This window comes from Ursus maritimus, unplaced genomic scaffold (genome assembly GCF_017311325.1).
Source record: "Ursus maritimus isolate PB19 unplaced genomic scaffold, ASM1731132v1 scaffold_26, whole genome shotgun sequence".
Taxonomy (NCBI): domain Eukaryota; kingdom Metazoa; phylum Chordata; class Mammalia; order Carnivora; family Ursidae; genus Ursus; species Ursus maritimus.
The window spans coordinates 9,436,448-9,456,785 of record NW_024425119.1 but is presented as its reverse complement, the minus strand read 5'-3'; the positions used below and the strand labels follow the sequence as shown (position 1 = coordinate 9,456,785).

Sequence of the window (20,338 nt, the reverse complement as noted above, 5' to 3'; positions counted from 1 at the left end):
GAATGGCAAAACAGAAGAGAACTAGAATGATACTGACAACAGTGACTGTTTGAAAAGAACACCGTGATTAAGAATGCCAAATACAGGGGCGCCTGGGTGGCACAGTGGTTGAGCGTCTGCCTTCGGCTCAGGGTGTGATCCCGGCGTTGTGGGATCGAGCCCCGCATCAGGCTCCTCCGCTATGAGCCTGCTTCTTCCTCTCCCACTCCCCCTGCTTGTGCTCCCTCTCTCGCTGGCTGTCTCTATCTCTATCGAATAAATAAATAAAATCTTAAAAAAAAAAAAAAAGAATGCCAAATACAGCCTAGAGGCCAAGCAAGTGAAAGAAAGTGTTTTTTAGAATTAGTAACATTAATGACACTAGAAACTTTAGGGAAGGTAATGTTAGCATAGTGGAACTGGCAGACACCAGAATGTCAAATGAAAAACTCCATCCAGTGAATAAACATCACTTTCTCTAAATTTGGTTGTGGAGGAACAATGTAGTCTGGTTGTTGTTTTTGTCTGTTTGTTGTTGTTTTTAGAAATGGCAGAGATTTGAACCGCAAAATGCTGATGCCTTGGTTGAGATCTACAGTTATTGGCAATGAGCCCCGGGAGCAAAGCACGTGTGGTTAAAGACATGGCTAATTAAGTGTGCGTCACTGAAGCCCATACCTTTACTCCCTCCAAAGAAAGCATTTCTCTTTTCTTTTAGCTTCTGGAGGCATGAAGGAGAATTTTGACTTTGTGGAACAGGCTGTAAGAGAAACAGTAAGAACAAACTTTCCAGAGACATGGATATGGGACCTCGTCAGTGTTGAGTGAGTTTTTGAGTTTTCTCTCCTACATATCTTTATTTCTATTTTATTTTTGTTGTGATCTCTGAAACTTTACTCCTGGGTGTAGAAAGCGGTACCGTATCTGTAAAATATACCATACATTTGTATGTACTGACCATGTATCTTATTTTATTTTTTCTATAGCGTTCTCATTTATTAATCTCATGCAGATAGATGTAAGCTGCCTTAATTTAAAAAAAATAATAATGCAGTGTTTAAAGAAATGGGACATTTTTAAGGACAAATTTCATACACATCCGGCTCTCAAGATTGTTATCTAATGCCCCGTCTAAAAGTTTTCATTTACTTTTAACCTTCAGTTAATGCCTTTTTGCTTGCTCTGGACTAAATTTAGTTTCCTCGTTTAGACAAAGAATGTATTTCATCAATGATCTCTCCTCAGTTCCTCAGGCTCAGCAAATCTGTCCTTCCGCATCCCTGATACTATCACCCAGTGGCAGGCAGATGGCTTCTGTGTGAATGGGGATGCTGGATTTGGCATTTCGTCAACAGCTACTCTGGAAATCTCCCAACCTTTCTTTGTTGAAACGACCTTGCCCTTTTCAGTTGTTCGAAATGAACGATCTGATCTGATTGTCAATGTCTTCAGCTACCTGACCACATGTGTAGAGGTAAGCTGTTCCCTTTGACCTGGAGACAAGATCTAACAAGGCCAAAAGATGCCTCAGTATTTTCCTTGAATATTGCCGTCTTTTATTCTCAAGGGCAAAATGGTACTATAAAGTGATAAGACGTGTTTCTGTATTCCTTAGACAAAGACAGTTGCTTTAATTCACAGCAAAGATTTAAAGACTGCTTTGACAATGTCATTTCATTACGATGTGTGTTCTGCCCTATTTTTCTACTTGTGGGAAGTCATCTGGTATCTTTAATTTTTGCTAACTTAAAATAGTGAATATTCTCAAGATGGGAAGAGGATTAGTAACAGTAAAGTATTTGGAGAGCCAGTCTCATTGCATGACTGTTTTTTTAGATTTCTGTTCAGCTGGAAGCATCTCAGGATTTTGAGGCAAATATCAGCACCCCTAAAAACAATGTCAGTGAGGTTATCCAAGCTGGAGAGAAGAAAACATATGTCTGGACTCTATTACCTAAGACATTGGGTAAGTGGCTATGTGTACGCCAATCTCTCATGGAAAGCCAGCCTTTTTTTTTTTTTCAGACCTTTTTTTTTCACTTTTAATTCCAGTAAAGTTAACATATAGTGTTATATTAGTTTCAGGTGCACGATGTAGTGATTCAACAGTTCTATACATTATTCAGGGCTCATCATAATAAGCACACTCTTAATCCTTGGGATGGGTGAAATAGGTAAAGGGGAAAAGCAGCCTACTTTTATTGCCTTCATTAATTTTCCTTACATCCTCTATACAAGCATAATTTTCTCCCTCTCCTTTTTTAAAATTCTCAGTTAAAAATCCTGTTTTTATAATCTTTTTTTTTTTAAGATTTTATTTATTTATTCGACAGAGACAGAGACAGCCAGCGAGAGAGGGAACACAAGCAGGGGGAGTGGGAGAGGAAGAAGCAGGCTCCCAGCGGAGGAGCTAAAAGAAGGTTATATATTCATTAATGTTTCCCAATTCCTTCACTTTCAACTACCATCAGGAACTGGTGTCACCTATCCCAAAATTACTCCTCAATCCCAATGATTGCCAGGATTCACGAATTTACTAACCATATCATGAGACACCAAGAATACTGAACACTAGGATGGAGGTCAAACACTGAGAAGAGTATTGTCTTCATGCACATGTTACCTGCAATATAGAAAAATTAATTTGAAACTATCCTATCTTTTAAAAAGAGTCTAGTACACAGGAAAAGCTAGATGTGGTAGATGATGATACTCATTATCATTTACATAGAAAGTTGTCATTAAAATTTCCTTTATTTCATGTTTCCTATTCATTGTATTATTATTTGGGGCAGCAAAGAGTTTATTTATGCGATCATGTTTGTTCATCTGTGAGGTTGGTCTGACTAAAACTAGATTTCTGATAGATTTTGTTTCTCAATTGTTCTGACTACCCTCGGTCTTCAGAAATCTTACCCTGGCAATTAAGATAGAACACCACATGGCATTTTTTATGGCAAGTGTTATGGCCTTAAGTGGGGGACACAGTTCTAAGAATGGAGAATGAAAGGCTTTCTTAAAAAGAAACAAATGAGACAAAACACAGCAACAAGCAAAAACAAGAATAATAAATTGGTTATATATATATTGGTGTATAGGCATACAGTAACAGTCAACCAAAAGAAATCTCCTTTTCAATCTTCTAATATTTACAAGTAAGGAAACTGAGGATGGGTTTTAATTGCATGACCTATGATTCACGAGAAGTTAAAAAAAAAATGGATTCCTTGCTAGCACTAATTTAAATCCAATGCCCTTTCCACTATGTCATATTTTACATTTTTGTTTGTTCAAATTTGGGAGAATTTAAGAGTCCTGATTATTTGATGTTGTGTCCCCATATTGGCATATGTAACCTTTATAAACAATTAATTATCAAAGAATTGGCTCTGTTGGCTTTGCAAATTATTATTTTTCCTTAAAATTTCTTACTTTTTAATTAAGTAAATGAGTCACTTATTTTTGTTTGGTTGGTTTTTAAAAACTTTTTATTTGAGTATAGTTGGCCCACAATGTTAATCAGTTTCAGATGTATAGCTTAGTGATTCAACATCTCTGTAGGTTACGCTGTGCTCACCACAAGTATAGTTACCATCTGTCACCATACAAGGCTATTACAGTATCATTGACTATATTCCCCATGCTGTGCCTTTTATTCCCATGACATTCATTCCGTAACTAGAAGTCTGTACCTCCCACTCCCCTTCATCCATTTTGCTCATCCCCCCCACCCCCTTCCCTCTGGCAACCATCTTTTTGTTCTCTGTATTTATAGGTCTGATTCTGCTTTTTGCTTATTTGTTTGTTTTATTTTTTAAGTAACTAATCATTTATTTAATATAAGGAATCATGAAACAGGTAAAACAGAACATACCAAATTATCTTCAGGCAAGAGAAAGAGCAAGTTATTTTGGTCTAAGCACAAAAATGATGATAATATTCAGTTCATCCCATTCAAGATGTGGTTCATTCGATTCTAATAATTTCCCATTACAGAAGGGGCCAATTATCATTTAACTTATATTCGGGAATGTTTTCCAGGTAAAGTGAATATCACTATAGTTGCTGAGTCCAGACCAAGTACTGCCTGCCCAAAAGAAGGAGCTGAGCAGCGGAATCTAAACTGGAAAGATACTGTGGTCAAAAGTCTGTTGGTAGAGGTACGTATATGCGAAACTATCAAGCTCTTCCAGATAAGAAATAAGTTAAATAGGAAAAGACTTTCTTCTTGAACAGGCTTAATTAATTGACTGTGGTTACTTTTGACACAAGACATACCATTTTATATGAATTAAACAGCAATAAAATTCATCCTTTCTTTCATTAATACCTGACCTCAGGGTAGTAAAACTTAACACTTGAAACAGGCTTGATAATATTCTGCTTGCTTCTTTTCTTTTTTTTTTAAATGGAATTTTTTTTTTGAAGATTTTATTTATTTGACAGAGAGAGACAGCCAGTGAGAGAGGGAACACAAACTGGGGGAGTGGGAGAGGAAGAAGCAGGCTCCCAGCAGAGCAGGGGGCTCGATCCCGGGTCTCTGGGATCACAGCCGGCGCCCAAGGCAGATGCTTAACTACTGAGCCACCCAGACGCCCCTATTTTGCTTGCTTCTGACTCACACTTCCTGTAGACCTGTTGCTCTTCCCTTCTTTTTTTTAACTGACTCTCAAAGCTGAGACAAGTCTGCTTGTCCTACACTCCCATGCTGTTCCCATCATCCTCAAAAAGAATTAACACTCGTCAGTGCGTATTTCTCATGTTGCCTCTTGGCCTGTCCCTACTCTGCAAAACACTTTAGTTTATCTATTGGAGATGCTAGACAGGAACAGAGGAGGTGAGAGTGTCCCACAATGACATCAGTTATCTCTGTCCGAAATACAGGAACACAGGGTCTAAAGTGGATCTTGGCAATGTACAGTGACTCAAATTTAAACAGATGGGGGAGGCTGAATGGATCATCTCCCAGAGACAAACCTGCACCAGCCAGGCCTCCATGAGCTGACGTTTGATTATGTTCCCTACGGGGAAGGTGACCGGGCCTCATTATTTTGTGCTTGTTTTTGTTTACTCTTTGACAGCCTGAAGGTATTGAAAAAGAAATGACTCAAAGTTTCCTTATCTGTACAAAAGGTAAGAGGATCTTTTAGGTGGTCAAATTAGTCCCAAAGAAAAATTATCAACAGGGTCAGTTTATTTCCTCTCCTTCCACATGGGTTCCTTTGCCATACTGAGTCATTTCAGTGATTTGCTTTTAAGTACCCAGTGGAGGGTTACTTCATTTCATGCCCTATCTTCACTATATAATTTTGGCTAACAAAAAAGTATATTTATTTATGAGATTTTTTTTTTCGTTCACCTATGACATTGGTCTGCCTCAACCCGTTTTTCCCATCTCATGTATTTTTGGCTCCTCTCGTCATGATCGCGGTACAGTATTGGACAGAGGAAGATCAGGATTATGTCCATTGTACTGTCGGGATAAAGCAACTGAGAGCTGCATCACCGCCCCTCAATCGCCTCCTTGGTGGCCATCTTGCTGATGATGACCTGATTTTAGTGGGAGTCTCCAAGCTTTCCCTTTTGTGGGTGCTGTTTTATATGTCATAGTCAGTTGTTTTTTGCCTTTTTTTACATACATACATAGTTGAGGCACTAAACTAGTGGTAAATAAGGGCCATTATCCAATACACACATTTATATACCATTTTCTGAATGTCCTGTTATTCTAAACTAGATCAGAGATGTCAGTTTCATCTTTTCTAACAAGCACCTTGCAAGATAAAAGTAAATACTGGAATCTATTTCCTAATATGTTTGTCCCACGCATCTGCTATTGTTTATAAAGGAAAGTTATCACATTATCTTTTTTATCAATATTTTCTTTCTAGGCACCAAAGCCTCCACGCAGGTAGTTTTGGACTTGCCAGACAGGGTGGTGGAAGGATCCGCCAGGGCCTTTTTCACGGTTGTGGGTAAGTCGGTTAAATCTTGTCTTTCACGATGATTTGAAAACTTTGATTGAGGTAATCTTACAAAATAATAATCCTTACAATAACAGGATGGAGAGGTTTTTCTAAAGTATTAGTTGGAGGGAAGTACTGCTGAATGTCATCCCCTATGCCTGTTTCCATGTGGGATCCGAAGGGATTACAGTACCGTTTTCAAATCTTTGTCCCTAGGAAACGCTTGTTTTGCTGGATGATAGCTGGCATTTAGAAAACAAAGGCTTCTATTATATAGCTCATTCATCTGAAATATTAAATTCCCTTTTCTTTTAAAGACTATTTATTCATTTGGAGAGGGAGAAGCCGGTTCCCCACTGGGGAGCCTGACTTGGGGCTGGATACCATCATGACTTGAGCCAAAGGCAGATGCTTAACTGACTGAGCCACCCAGGCACCCCTTAAATTCCCTTTTGAAGAATCAGAATAAACTCTGCTTGTTAAAAGATAGTGGGAATTTCCTCAGTAACAGGAAAACTCTTGCATAATAATAATGACAAACAAGCAAACGAACACACACTTTTCTAATCTCCCCCTCTCTCTGATAATGAGATTGTCAGAAATATTTTTCATAACGGAAACTCCTTTAATTTCACCTTCATGCCTATCTCCTCTTTAGAATTGTCTCATGAAAACTTTCCTTGTCTCCACCTTTTAAATGCAATTTTAAATATTTCCTTCTTCCACTATGCCTCTTTTATCCACAGTTATTAATGCTGAGATGCCAACTAGAAGCAGTAGTAACCTTCTGCTTTTCTTATTTTTAGGGGATATTTTAGGACTTGCGATGCAAAATCTGGAGAATCTTCTCCAAATGCCCTCCGGATGTGGAGAGCAGAATGTTGCCCTACTAGCATCGGACACCTATGTCCTTGACTATCTGAAATCTACTAAACAGTTGACAGAGGAAGTTAAATCTAAGGCTTTCTTTTTCTTGTCTAACGGTGAGACCACTTAAGTAATTTCTGCCCATAAAAAATAAAACCAATTGTTACTAATACTAAGATGTCATATAGTTGTTATTATAAGGTATTCTCGTGGGGAGAAAGTGGATCTGTACTCTGGACTGGGGTGCTCTGAGTCCTCACTATTCTTTCTTTTTCTTTTTCTTTTTTTTTTTTTTTTGCTTCAATATCAGTGTGGTCATTTGGCTTCATTATTCAGAACAATAACATTTCAAATTATGAGCCCAGTTTTTTTAATCTGAATATTTTGCCCAGCTACCTTGTTTGTTGCTACTGTAGCTATAAATTGTTCATCTATCAATTTCTTTATTTGTTTGCTCAGCGGTGTTCCATTGCAATGAAGTGATTGGATTTGCATGTAGAAAAAGGGTATATAAATCTTGTAAAATATGATATCAAGGAAAGGCCCAAGGGTATAATTTCTTCAGGTTTTCTTTTCAGAAAGTTAACACAGAAGTCAATTAACTTTAAGGAAAAGATATTAAATAATTAATTAAGTGCCAGTTACTGAGCTGGGCGTAGTCACATGTAATATCTTGTCAGTAAAACCCTCTAAACTTGGAGTTAGTTTTTCCCGCTATGAATAGAGACCCTGAGTTTCAGAAATTAAAATTGAAATGGTCAAGCTAGTGATTTATGTCTGTCTAAAACCCAAACACAAGGCTTGCTCTATGCCATTCTTTTTCTTCTAGTTTTCTTAGATTAAAAAGATAATTTCCTACGATTTTTTACTTTAGGTTATCAAAAGCAGTTGTCTTTCAAAAACTATGATGGTTCATATAGTGTGTTTCGGCAGAGGAATCAGAAAGGAAGCATATGGTAAGAGATGAAATTTTATTTTAAGCAATATAGGAGTGATCTGAGGAGGGCTTGGGATGGTCTAAGGGGGTTGAGTGTGGTGGGATCTGGAAGCAAAGTGGGTTTCTTTTTTTCTTTTTTTTTTTTTTAAAGATTTTATTTATTTATTTGACAGAGATAGAGACAGCCAGTGAGAGAGGGAACACAAGCAGGGGGAGTGGGAGAGGAAGAAGCAGGCTCATAGCGGAGGAGCCTGATGTGGGGCTTGATCCCACAATGCCGGGATCACGCCCTGAGTCGAAGGCAGACGCTTAACCGCTGTGCCACCCAGGTGCCCCCCAAAGTGGGTTTCAAAGTGAATTTACAGAGGTGAATCAGAGAAGCTAAAGTGTTTGATTACTTATTTCTAGCACCCATATCCTGGACTGCCGGTGGCAATATGCCTAGAAGTCTCATCATTTACTGACAAACCCTTGTACTTCCACAGCCTAACTTTGTGGAAAATGGCACAGGCTAGTCTACACTGCTCAGAGACCCATGTAGAGTCAGGGGAGAGGAAAGTAAAACCAGAGAGGAAAGTAAAACCAGCGGCACATGGGTGGCTCAGTCAGTTAAGCATCTAACTCTAGATTTCGGCTCAGGTCATGAGTTCAGGGTCTTGCGATCAAGCCCCTCATCAGGCTCTCCCTCTCCCCCTGCCCCTCCCCACCCTTCTTTCTCTCTCTCCCTCTGTCTCTAAAAAACAAACAAATAAAAACCAAAAAACCTAGAAGGCCCCAGGGCAATCCATCTCCATGTGTAGATAATCCAATGAGCCATAAAGCAAGAACCTTATTTGTAAACATGCTGAAAATAACGTTTTTTTTTACTATTTGATATTCATAACATTTTATTGACCCAAAGAGAAAACTCACTATCAATAAAGATTCTTTACAGTCAACATTAGCCAAATTAGATGCATCCATTATCCAAAGGGAATAATGGTGATGAACCCGTGCAGTAGAGAACATTTCTTTCTTACCTAACTTTGTCTAACTAGTGATTTGCATTGCAGGCTCAGTGCTCTTACTTTTAAGACATTAGAGAGAATGAAGGAATATGTTTACGTTGATGAACAAGTTCAGAAAGAGACCTTAATCTGGCTTTCAAGCAAACAGAACAAAAATGGCTGCTTTAAAAGTGATGGCAAGCTTTTCAACAATGCCTGGGAGGTGAGAGACGATCAGAACAAGGCTTTCCTTGCCCCTTTGCATGGCCTACCTTTCCTATCTCTGATCTAACTAACTTGGAACAGGGATATTTTTCCTGTGACTGTTACCCTTTCTGAGTCTGCGGAGTCATAGGCCCATGGCGTACTGGTCGACAGCATCATTCCACGGCATGCATGCTAACCCTAGCTGGACTCAACTCCTCCTGAATCTGTGATTTGCTTCGCTGTCTTTAGTTCTTCCATGCAACTAGTCTCCTTCAGTGGATACACTGAAAACAGGAGAGAAGGAAGAGAAAAGAAACCTTGGAAGGAAACATTCATAAATTTGGAACCAGACAATATGTCAGGGGCAGGCACTCTGATTAGGGAATTCTTTCTATTTATGGATGGCAAGAAATTTCAGGAAGACTAGTAATTTACAGCATTTCAGTGAAACACTCTTCCAATACCTTCTCAAGTCAAATCATAAAGGCCTTGCTTTCTATAGGTCAAAATTCAACTGAAATGAACTGAACAGTACTCAGGCCTTCCCTTCTCCTGTCCATATTTAGGTAAATCACTAGACATTTTCCCTTCTGATTTCCTGGATTTGCAGAAAGCTGTCCACCTCCATTCCATCCTCTGTGCCCTTTATTCTCCTAACTTTGTATTTCCCTCTGAAAACAGTCCCTCTGGTCATGATATTTTAGCATGCCCTAATTTCACCTGAAATATTCTGGGCTTTCCCTCTGTATCCTTCCTAATCACCGCTCCTATTCTTGGATTTTGGAACGTAAAGCTAATCCATTCAAAATATGGACAAATGGCCATTCTGTGTGGTATTTAATTTAATGCAGATTGTTTTCAAATTGTTATACTGTTTGTGATATAGAAAAATGTCTTTAAATTATTCCAAATCTATTCTTCACTACAGGAGCTCCCTGGTAGAGAAGAGCTCTTGTTCCCATGTAGAACATGAGAGTTTTTCATGTTCTCTTCTAAAACATCTCCATAACTTTCTTCCTACTGGATTCATCACTGATCACTGCTTCAGTTTGTCTATTCTTACCCAATCCCTTCTCCATAATTGTGTGTGTGTGTGTGTGTGTGTGTGTGTGTGTGTGTGTGTGTTGTGTTGGGAAGGCGTAAGAACCAAGGGAAAAATAAAAACCTACTCTGCAGAGGAATGGCAATAGAACTTACCATTTAAATGGATCCCCACAGCTTAGTTTATTGTTTCCTTCTATAATTATTTGCACCTTGAAAACCGAGCTCCTCAGAAATTCATTTTCTGAAGAAAGAGGTCACCTTTTGCTTAAATAGAGAAAATGAGAGGTTTATACCAGATCAGTGGATCTCCGATGCCATCTGAATGATGTTCGCATTAGTATCATTAAAGCACCCATTCATGTCCCTGTGTCTTATTCTTGACTTTCTGAATCAGAATCTCTTGTGTGGATGCTGGTTTATTTGAGGCTTAAATTCCCCACTGCATTTTTGTGCACTGTCAGCTTACAAATTGCGTAACTTAAAAATGTTTTTCTGATTTTACACTTTAAGAATCTACGAGACCTGGGGCGCCTGGGTGGCACAGCGGTTAAGCGTCTGCCTTCGGCCCAGGGCGTGATCCCGGTGTTCTGGGATCGAGCCCCACATCGAGCCCCACATTGAGCCCCACATCGGGCTCCTTTGCTGTGAGCCTGCTTCTTCCTCTCCTACTTCCCCTGCTTGTGTTCCCTCTCTCTCTGGCTGTCTCTATCTCTGTCAAATAAATAAATTTAAAAAAAATCTTAAAGAAAAAAAAAGAATCTACGAGACCTGACTATTGTTACCTCTTAGGATGCTTTTCCAGGGAGGTTCAGGCAGCTTCACAGAAACTTTCTGCTCCGCCGCGAACTTCCTTGTTTGCTTTTCCAAATTAACAACAAGTAGAGTAAAATAGAGCCACGCGAATTCCTTGGAATTCATGCCCAAAACTAGGTCACATCAATAGATGATATATGGCATTAGTATACTTGAGATTAATGGTATTTTTTATTTCATTACTATAATGAATCTTGATGGATTCTTAGACAGCATAGTTATTAACCATTTAATTTTAAAATTACATTTAAGGTGTTTTTCTTTAATAAGGGTATTTGTTCCAGTGTTTCTTTCATACTTTGTTTCACTTCAGAAGAATAGCTCTTTTGTGTGTGTGTGGTCTACTGTCCTCTCTGATTAATTGTGCCTTTGTGTTTAGGGTGGAGATGAAGAGGACATTTTATTCACTGCATATGTTGTTGGAGCCTTCCTTGAAGCTGGACTCAATTTCACTGTATGGCTTCCCATCATCCTTGAGTTCTAGTCACTTAAATGCACATTAAATCAATTATGGATTCAGAATGATCCGAAATTGTCAGACCGAATGAAACATCAAGGGAGCGTTTAATTCATTACCACCCCTTAAGTGACTGCTGCTCAAAGTTTTTTTGATTTGTAGGAACCGGTGATGAGCACTGTTGAGTTTTTCTCTAGGGAGAATACACAACTGCACACATGCACAAGCTTCTTTTTTTTTTTTTTAAGATTTTATTCATTTATTCGACAGAGATAGACAGCCAGCGACAGAGGGAACACAAGCAGGGGGAGTGGGAGAGGAAGAAGCAGGCTCATAGCGGAGGAGCCTGATGTGGGGCTCGATCCCAGAACGCCGGGATCACGCCCTGAGCCGAAGGCAGAGGCTTAACCGCTGTGCCACCCAGGCGCCCCCATGCACAAGCTTCTTATACCATTTCGGGTATTGAGATATCTCCTGAAGTTCATCCGTGAATTTCAGGTTAAGAATCCCTAGTCTATGTACAGACATAACCCAATATTCTGTTTGTCTAATCAATTCACTGTGTAAACATTTTCAACTTAAGCATGATTCATATTGGCCACCCCCAATCCAAAATTCAGATTATCTGACTAAAAAATCTATTCCTGAACTAAGATAGCAGGAATTTTCACGGTCCTTCGTATATCTCGAAAATCATCTTTAGGAATATAAGCCTCTATTTTAGGCATTAGAGTAAAATATCTTGGTCTAAAAATAAATTCATTCTTATGCTTTGCCACATAGAAGAAATACATATTATTAATTAAAATATAACTGATGAGATATAAAACTGCTATTTTCATATTACTTACATTTTATTTCCCAAATACTAATATTGCCATTAAAAATGAAATTCAACAATATTTATAAAGTATAATACATGTGTGTATATGAATAAGCTTGTATGTAAAATATACAAGGATATATAATAGACATTTTAAAGAACGATTAGTTTAAATATTCAGCAAGCTTATAAAGTATTCAGATATTATTTTAAAATATATCATCCTTCTCCTTGATTAGTTTCCTGCTGTACGAAATGGGCTCTTTTGCCTGGAGGAGGCACTGGAAGGTGGCATCACTAATGGCTACATCCATGCAATTCTTGCTTATGCTTTCGCATTAGCTGAAAGAGAGAAGCAAGTGGAATCCTTACTCCAGATCCTGGATAAATCTGCTACCAAAACAAGTAAGTAGTATTCTTCATTTTTACTAATGGGGTTGACCTTGAGAAGAAAGCAATGAAACTTACTCAGCAATCATATAGGAACCCTGTCTTCACCGCTATGCTTCTATTTCTCTTACGGAATTTCTCAGTGGTCCCTTCATCTTTAAAGAACATTATACATTTTCTACTTCCCTCTTTCTCCTTTCTGCTAGTTTCTCTTCAAATGAGTGAAGTAAAGGAAATCAAGCATGATGACCACACCATAGACCAAAAGTACTGTTTGTGCAACTTAATCACGCACCACTTTTAACCTAAGGAAGTTGCTACTGGAGGCTGTATGAGTGTGCTAGTAGGGCCACCATAACAAGACACCCCGACTAGGTGGCTTCAACAACAGAAATGTATTATCTCATGGTTCTGGAGGCTAGAAGTCCAAGACTGAGGTGTCAACGGGTGTGGTTTCTTCTAAATTCTCTCTCCTTGGCTTATAGTTGGCTGTCTTCTCCCTCTGTCTTCACAAGGGCTTTTCTCTCTGTGCCTGCCTATCCAGTGTCCCCTCTGTATATCCCGATTTCCTCTTCTTATTGGAACTCCAGTCATACAGGATTAGGGCCCACCCTAACAGCTTCATTTTAATGGAATCACCCCTTTAAAAAAAGCCCTATCTCCAAATATAGTCACATTCTGAGGCACTGTAGATTAGGACCTGAATATGTGAATTTTAAGAGGACACATCTCGGGGCGCCTGGTTGGCTCAGTCTTTAAGCATCTGCCTTCGGCTCAGGTCATGATCCCAGCGTTCAGGGATCGAAGCCCCACCTCGAGCTCCCTGCTCGGTGGGAAGCCTGCTTCTCCCTCTCCCTCTGCCCCTGCTTATGTGCTCTCTCTCTGTCAAATACATAAATAAAATCTTAAAAAAAAAAAAAGAGGACACATCTCAGCCCACGGCAGGGGCCAGGAATGGAATTTGCACTGTTCTTATGTGTAATTAGTGGTATTTATAGGGACTCTGTGAAAATTCTTCCTTTTCCTCAGATAATGTGATATATTGGGAAAGAGCAAAGAAACCCAAGACGGAAGCATCCCCATCCTTTATTCCTCACGCACCTTCAGCTGAGACCGAGAAGACTTGTTACGTGCTGTTGGCTGTTCTTTCTAAGAAAACTCCCGACCTTACCTATGCGAGTAAGATCGTGCAGTGGCTTGCCCAACAGATGAATTCCCACGGGGGCTTCTCTTCCACTCAGGTGATTGATGTGCTCCCGATCTTAATGACAATAGGTGCAATGCAAAAGATGCTACTTTTCATTCATCTAGATAGCAAAGGTAATCATAGAAAATGCCTCCTGAGATGAAGAATATCTGATATCATGTATCCTGTTATTTAGTCAACAACTATTTATTGGGCCATCCTTGTGTAACAGACACTAGTAAAAATTCGCTATGTACAAATGAACAAACTAAGGCCTCTTTTCAAGGAATTTATGACTCATTTATACCTCCACTTACACAGTAAAAGTGGAATATAGGTTTAGAAGAGATGGTTGTCATAGAGTCTTGATGATAAGTTGGCTATCCAATGATATATGATACTACATATCAACCAACCAAGTAGAAAGATTCTATTTCTGTGGTTTATACATTGGTAAATACAAATGAAAGGAATGCGTAACAGAAGAAAGGGATATAAAAAGAAGAGTGGTTTATGTCTTAACAGGAAAAAAATTAAAATTCAAAGAAATGCAGTTTCTTTCCCACAAAGGAAATCCTGACTTCCCTCCTTACTTTCTTTGCCGTAGTCTTAGTTTCTGAATAGAACCATGTGTTAGTGAATCTGCCGACGTCCTTTTCTGATTTTGATTCCTTTCCTCGAAGATCGATGGGCATAAGCATTCTCCAAGGCAGCCAAAATACTTAGCAAATGGACATAATGGAAAATCTTATAGATTTAGACTACTGAAATCTAAGATTTGTTGAGGGAGACTAAATGACAACAATTGCATAAGCAAATGTATTTTCCTGTTGTTTAGGATTTTTTTCTTGGTGTTCTGTTGACTTTGGAATGTTTTTATGGATTGACTTAAAGTTCATGGTCAAATGATGACTAATATTGCATTGTATCAAGCTTAGATCTTTGCTTCTACTGTTCTTTGCAGGATACTGCCGTCTGTCTTCTTGCCATAACCCACTACATGAAGTTCACCTTCTCTGATGATCAAAACACTGTCACCTTTAGCAGTGAAGAATCCAGTAAGATTTTCCAGGTTAACAATGACAATCGCTTACTGGTCCAGCGGTCCGAACTAACAAAAGCACATGGACAATACACAGTAGATGTGGAAGGACAAGGTTGTGCATTTATCCAGGTAATAGAAATCTACCTGAGATAGAGATAAATGTTTGCCAGTTAAAGAGCTAGACTATCCTTTCAGTTATTATTTAAATTATATAAATAATATAAATAACACAGACTGTTATTTTACCATAGTGTATTTCCATTATTATCTGTTCTTGCTGTCACTGATATTTTCTAATAAATAGCTGAAAATGCAAATTATTTTACGAAGAGATACTTTTAAGCATAGCTGGATAACTGAGGAGTTTCTTGAAGAGTGTCACTGTTAGAAAGCATTCTGATATTTCCATTATGTCAAGGTTACTTGCTTATGTAAAGATTCTTGCATCTTCTGAAAACTGAACAATTACATTTTGCCTTATTCCTTGATGGTAAATAAGTAAAATAATGTGCAATAATAATGAAAGTAGAGGAAAAAATAAGTCCTTCGGTTCTTACTACAGGATAAAGGAATGGATTGTCTTCTGATTTGCTATTCTTTCTAGGGTACTCTAAGGTATAATGTACTACTGCCTAAAAAAGCATCTGGATTTTCCCTTTCCTTGGAAATGATCAAGAAAAACTCTTCAGATACATTCCAGAGTAATTTTGACCTGACAGTAACCCTCAAGTAAGTGTCCCATTTTGACATCGACTCCTGGGTTAGAAAGATGGTAATAGATGAAAAAAATAATTGTTTTAAACAGTAGCAAAATCAATATTAATGATGGTAACCAGATGAGTTCATCTGGTTGGTGGTGATAGTTCTGTAGCATAGTCTCTTTCTAGCTCTCTGTGTGCACGCCACAGTCTAGTACTTATGCAAGTAAGATGTATACTGTAGGCAAGTATAAACTTCAAAGTTTCTGCCTCACGGATATGCCAGCAATGCCTCCATTGTTTTGTGTGTATGGAAGTACTGTCAGATTTGGACAATGCAGTTGATATTTTTCTCCTAAAGACAAGCACAGGTGGGCCGACATCAGAAAACTTACGATGCTTATTCCAAAACTGCATAGAGCAAAATTTTAGACTTTTATTTTTTGGAGTTGACAAAATAATTCTCTTGAATTAAAATATGATTTACAGCTGCCAGAGAGTTTTAGCCCTCATTAATATGTGGGGAAACACTGAGTAAAATTCATCTGGGGGATTTTTCTTAGGATTTCCAAATGAAAATCTCTTAAACATCCGAGCTAAGATAAGAACTACATACACCACAAAACTCTCAACTTCGTGTGCCAACAATGCTGCCCAGCGTTAGGGACATAACCTACATGGGTTGGGGGCATGCTTACTCTAAGTTTCTGCCAAAATCTTGCCTTCTAAACAAAGATATCCTTTAGGTATTGTGCAAATCTAAGGCTAACCTAAGTAGATGTGATATAAATTTATCAGCTTTGCTTATAAGCTAGGACTTTGAGGCCTCAAAGAGATTGGGGAGATTCCAGGTCCAGATAATTCACTCTTTATTTCAACTTACGTGTCCACTGTCACTCTAGTTGTGCCTATTCTCAGATGTTTGAGAGTGACTTTCTTCAGATGTTCCCTCTTCAGCTCTTTGCCTTTCCTCCAGACATATGGCCAGTTGGTATCTATGAATCCACCATCCTTGCCGTAAGATAGGTCACCTTTCTAGACTGTTGTCTACGCTTGTGTTTGTTTTTAAATTTCAGGTATACTGGAATTCGCAATAACTCTAATATGGTCCTTGTTGATGTAAAAATGCTGTCAGGGTTTACTCCAGTCATGGCATCCATTGAGGAGGTAAATAATAGAAGCCTACACTTTCAGCACGGAAAAAGCAATAGTGTGTAGATAAAATAATTCGTTAACTAAACAAAGTCATGCACTTCTTCCTTTAAACAAATGTATTCAGAGTTCATGTTTATTTTTGCTGTAATGCTAGAGAGACAGTGTTTTTAATTTGTAGCTCTTGGCAGTCATTCTTCCCATAGTTCATAATTGAGTTCTTTATTTAGTCCTTACTTGTTGTTTATAAAATATCATGGCACAGGGAACATCCATAATACAGATTCCTGACAATCGGTGAAGTAAAAAGCATGAAACATTCAATACTGGAAGGTATTCTTTAATATTTATTCTCCATGCCTCCCTGCCAATTTCTATAAAGCTTGAAAACAATGGCCGAGTGATGAAGACTGAAGTCAAGAATGACCATGTTCTTTTCTACTTGGAAACTGTAAGTTGAGCAATAACTGTTTATTTCTTCTATGGCTTTCTCTTCTTTTCTGAAGATAATAGGATGCTTGTATTTTATTCACATGTAGATGAATATATCCAGTTGACACTTGAACGACACAGGTTTGAACTGCATGGGTCCATTCACACAGGATTTTTTTTTTAATAAATGCAGTACAATACTGTAAATATATTCTTTCTTCTTTATGATTTTCTTGATAACATTTTCTTTAGCTTGCTTTACTGTAAGAAAGCAGTATATAATACATATAATCTACAGAATAGATGTTGTTTATGTTATCAGTAAGGCTTCTGGTCATCAGTAAGCTGTTAGTAGTTAAGATTTGGGGAAGTCAAAATTTATATGCAGATTTTCAACTACACAGGGGGGTTGGTGCCCCGAACCCCTGAACTGTTTGAGGATCAGCTGTATATATGAAAAGGTTTTTCAGAAAATATGGGATATTAAAGATGATCAGTGTTCTTCAGTCCCGCTGATAATCTATCTTCTCCCTGTTGACTCTAACATTATTTCATATGTGTTTTAGCTACTTTACTAGGCAACTCTCAAGTCAGAAATATCGCGTCCCTGTTTTTCATTCCTTGCAATACCTAACATAGTATGAACACAGAGCAGATGTGTAATTCTTTTATAGTTTGACCTGAACTCCAACAAAGGCTGGAAGGAGTTTGAGTCATCCCTTCTATGTGTACATCATTACCATTCACATAAATGCCTACATTACCCTCATGCTTTCAACTACATTCCTTGCACCTCACTATAAGCAAAGGAACTTAAAATGTCATATAATTTAATGTCGCCAAACTCATTATTTTGTCATTACGTAAGATCCTGATACCCTAGATCTATTAAATTGGGTAAATCATGAACTTCTGGAGATAATTTGCTCTGATTTTCTTTTTGCAGACCTGCTGATTTATACCTAATGTATTTATGATTTGTGTCTTTGTGGGGTACAGTCCTGATGTATTTATACTTTGTATCTTTACAGGTTTTTGGTACAGCAAATCATTTTACTTTCTCTGTTGAGCAAACCAACCTTGTGTCCAACATTCAGCCAGCCCCCGTTATGGTCTATGATTATTATGAAAAAGGTAGGCAAGCAATGCCATGCCCTAAAGCTACTGAACATTATATCTATATCTAAGACTCCCTGAGCCACTAAGTTTTCCAAAATCATCCTCCATCATCAAAGACTAAATGACGACTGGTTTTACTTTATATAAATTGATATTTTTTTTCTCTTTGATTTATCTTCTGACTGGGTCATTTTCCAGTTACCAGAGTTTTTCAACTCCTAGAATCTTTTTGATACAGTGTGAGAGGGCTCCCCTTTAACTTAAAATACAAACCATGCTGAGCCTCAGGTTCCTTTTGTTGTTATTTTTGTTGTTGTTAATGCCAAGACTTACCATTTCATGCTACTTTTATGGACTTGGATTTGACAAGGGGAGCGGGCAATATTCTGAAATGTTATAGGAAAGCCTCGATAGATTAGGTTCCAAAACAATGACTACGATGTTGCAAAGACCATAAAAATTTTCCCTGGAAGGTCAGTGCTGTTAGTTTCTCATTGAATGTCATATAAAGTCTGTCAAGAAGTATTTGAATTCCTGCTCTGTCATTTACCAATTGAATGTACTTCATGAAATGCCTTAAACTTTAATAGGATGTTTTTGGATTTAGAAAATGAAGAAGAGATCAACTGTCTTATGAAATTATTGGAAAGATTAGACCTGATGTATCTATACTGTCTGACATAATCTGATTATAGAAGGTTGGAAATTTAAGAATGGTGAACTTTCCTTTATTTTCCAGATGAATATGCCCTTGTTTCTTACAACATCAACAGTGTGTCAGTTTCCCAGTGAGACAAATAAAGCCCAGGAAAAGGTAAGGAAATTACAAATAGAAAACACATCTGGTGCTAAAGTGAAACCTAAAAAAGATACAGTGGATGAAGCAAAGAGAAGTCTGTGATAAGTCACAGGGTTGAATAGCTATGTGCACCAGAGGAGTATTCTGATAGCCATTAAGATTTTATTTATTTCTTCAAAATAGCTTTAAAGAATTTACAACTATATATGTGGCTGTTATCCATGTCTTATTTTTAAAAATCACTCACCTGTGTTTTATAAGTTGATAGGTCATTAAATACATACGTACCTATATGTATACATATCCACGTACGTAATCATATATGTGTGTGTGTGTGTATGTTTGTATATATGTATGTTTGCTTAGCTATATCTATATATTTATTTATATACACACACACACAGAGTTATTTATTGTTTAAACTATGTTTTTAAATCCCAGGTGGAAAGCTATTTACTTCAAACAAACTCATTCTTCTGTATCAAACCTGGAAGAAAACCGTGAACCGTCTCCTGTACTGAATATACTGCAATCTTCCATGACTTCTTTCTTATTAGATTTTATTTCTTTATTATCCCATAAAATGCTCTCACTTCTCATCTGAGTCTGTGATTTTCTTTTCTTTCAGTATATTACACATAATTTTCATCCAAGAAAACTCAGGGCTTTCTAGTTGGAGAGGACTTCGTATGAGCTCAAGGAAATAAAAGAAACACACACAATAGAAAACACATAGACTCTTCTCTGTGAAATATCATCAAAGAATGGGGGAGAAGAACCTAGAAAGTCGTAAATTAATTGATGGATTTATTGAATTCCCATACTTGATTGAGAGGGTAATCCAAGGGTATTTTATCTTTTTAAAAAGTATTTTTTTGTACTGATCTTGTCACTTATTCCCGAAAAGCAATATTCAATGTCTATCCTTTGCTCCACTTAACACTACTGATAAAACAATAAATTAATATTGAGAAAACCAAGGCAGGAGGAAACTGGAGAAAATAAGGATATGAAAACAATTTCTCTACTGACTTTCATAGTCTTCTAACCCTGCTGGGATAGTGGTAGAGGCAAAAAATGGATACAGATAAATTCTCCAGTTGTGGGGTCAAAAATAAATTGGAAACAGAGTATACTAGGATCTATCATCAGGACCCAACAAATTAAAAATAGAGTGTTTTAATAGACGATGGTTAGACTTACTTATTTTTGTAATCTCCCTGCCCAGTGTATACTGCTAATAGTTCTTAAATTACAACTGGGCTGTTAATAAATGTTTATGAATTGATTCATCATAGATAAACTGCTGGTGTCAGTCCACATCTGACGCTACAAAAGTTTATTTCAATTTGTTAAGAATTTCTTTATACTGGGGCGCCTGGGTGGCTCAGTCGTTAAGCAGCTGTCTTCGGCTCAGGGCATGATCCCAGGATCCTGG

General features: G+C 37.8%; 1 protein-coding gene across 1 annotated transcript in view; it reads left to right on the top strand.

Moving 5' to 3' along the window:
• The window catches only part of LOC103669181 (ovostatin homolog 2-like), a 63,947-nt gene extending 45,054 nt beyond the window's left edge, over nt 1–18,893 (top strand). Inside the window, exons 21-39 of the mRNA XM_040642604.1 lie at nt 525–613; nt 698–803; nt 1,225–1,453; nt 1,816–1,945; nt 4,021–4,139; nt 5,061–5,112; nt 5,871–5,954; nt 6,752–6,928; nt 7,687–7,768; nt 8,802–8,958; nt 11,179–11,253; nt 12,319–12,484; nt 13,499–13,710; nt 14,620–14,829; nt 15,305–15,429; nt 16,475–16,565; nt 16,933–17,001; nt 18,014–18,116; nt 18,841–18,893. Of these exons, the coding sequence (XP_040498538.1) occupies nt 525–613; nt 698–803; nt 1,225–1,453; nt 1,816–1,945; nt 4,021–4,139; nt 5,061–5,112; nt 5,871–5,954; nt 6,752–6,928; nt 7,687–7,768; nt 8,802–8,958; nt 11,179–11,253; nt 12,319–12,484; nt 13,499–13,710; nt 14,620–14,829; nt 15,305–15,429; nt 16,475–16,565; nt 16,933–17,001; nt 18,014–18,116; nt 18,841–18,893 (2,329 nt within the window). The remainder of the gene's footprint in view (nt 1–524; nt 614–697; nt 804–1,224; nt 1,454–1,815; nt 1,946–4,020; nt 4,140–5,060; nt 5,113–5,870; nt 5,955–6,751; nt 6,929–7,686; nt 7,769–8,801; nt 8,959–11,178; nt 11,254–12,318; nt 12,485–13,498; nt 13,711–14,619; nt 14,830–15,304; nt 15,430–16,474; nt 16,566–16,932; nt 17,002–18,013; nt 18,117–18,840) is intronic.
• Nucleotides 18,894–20,338: the final 1,445 nt, after the last annotated feature.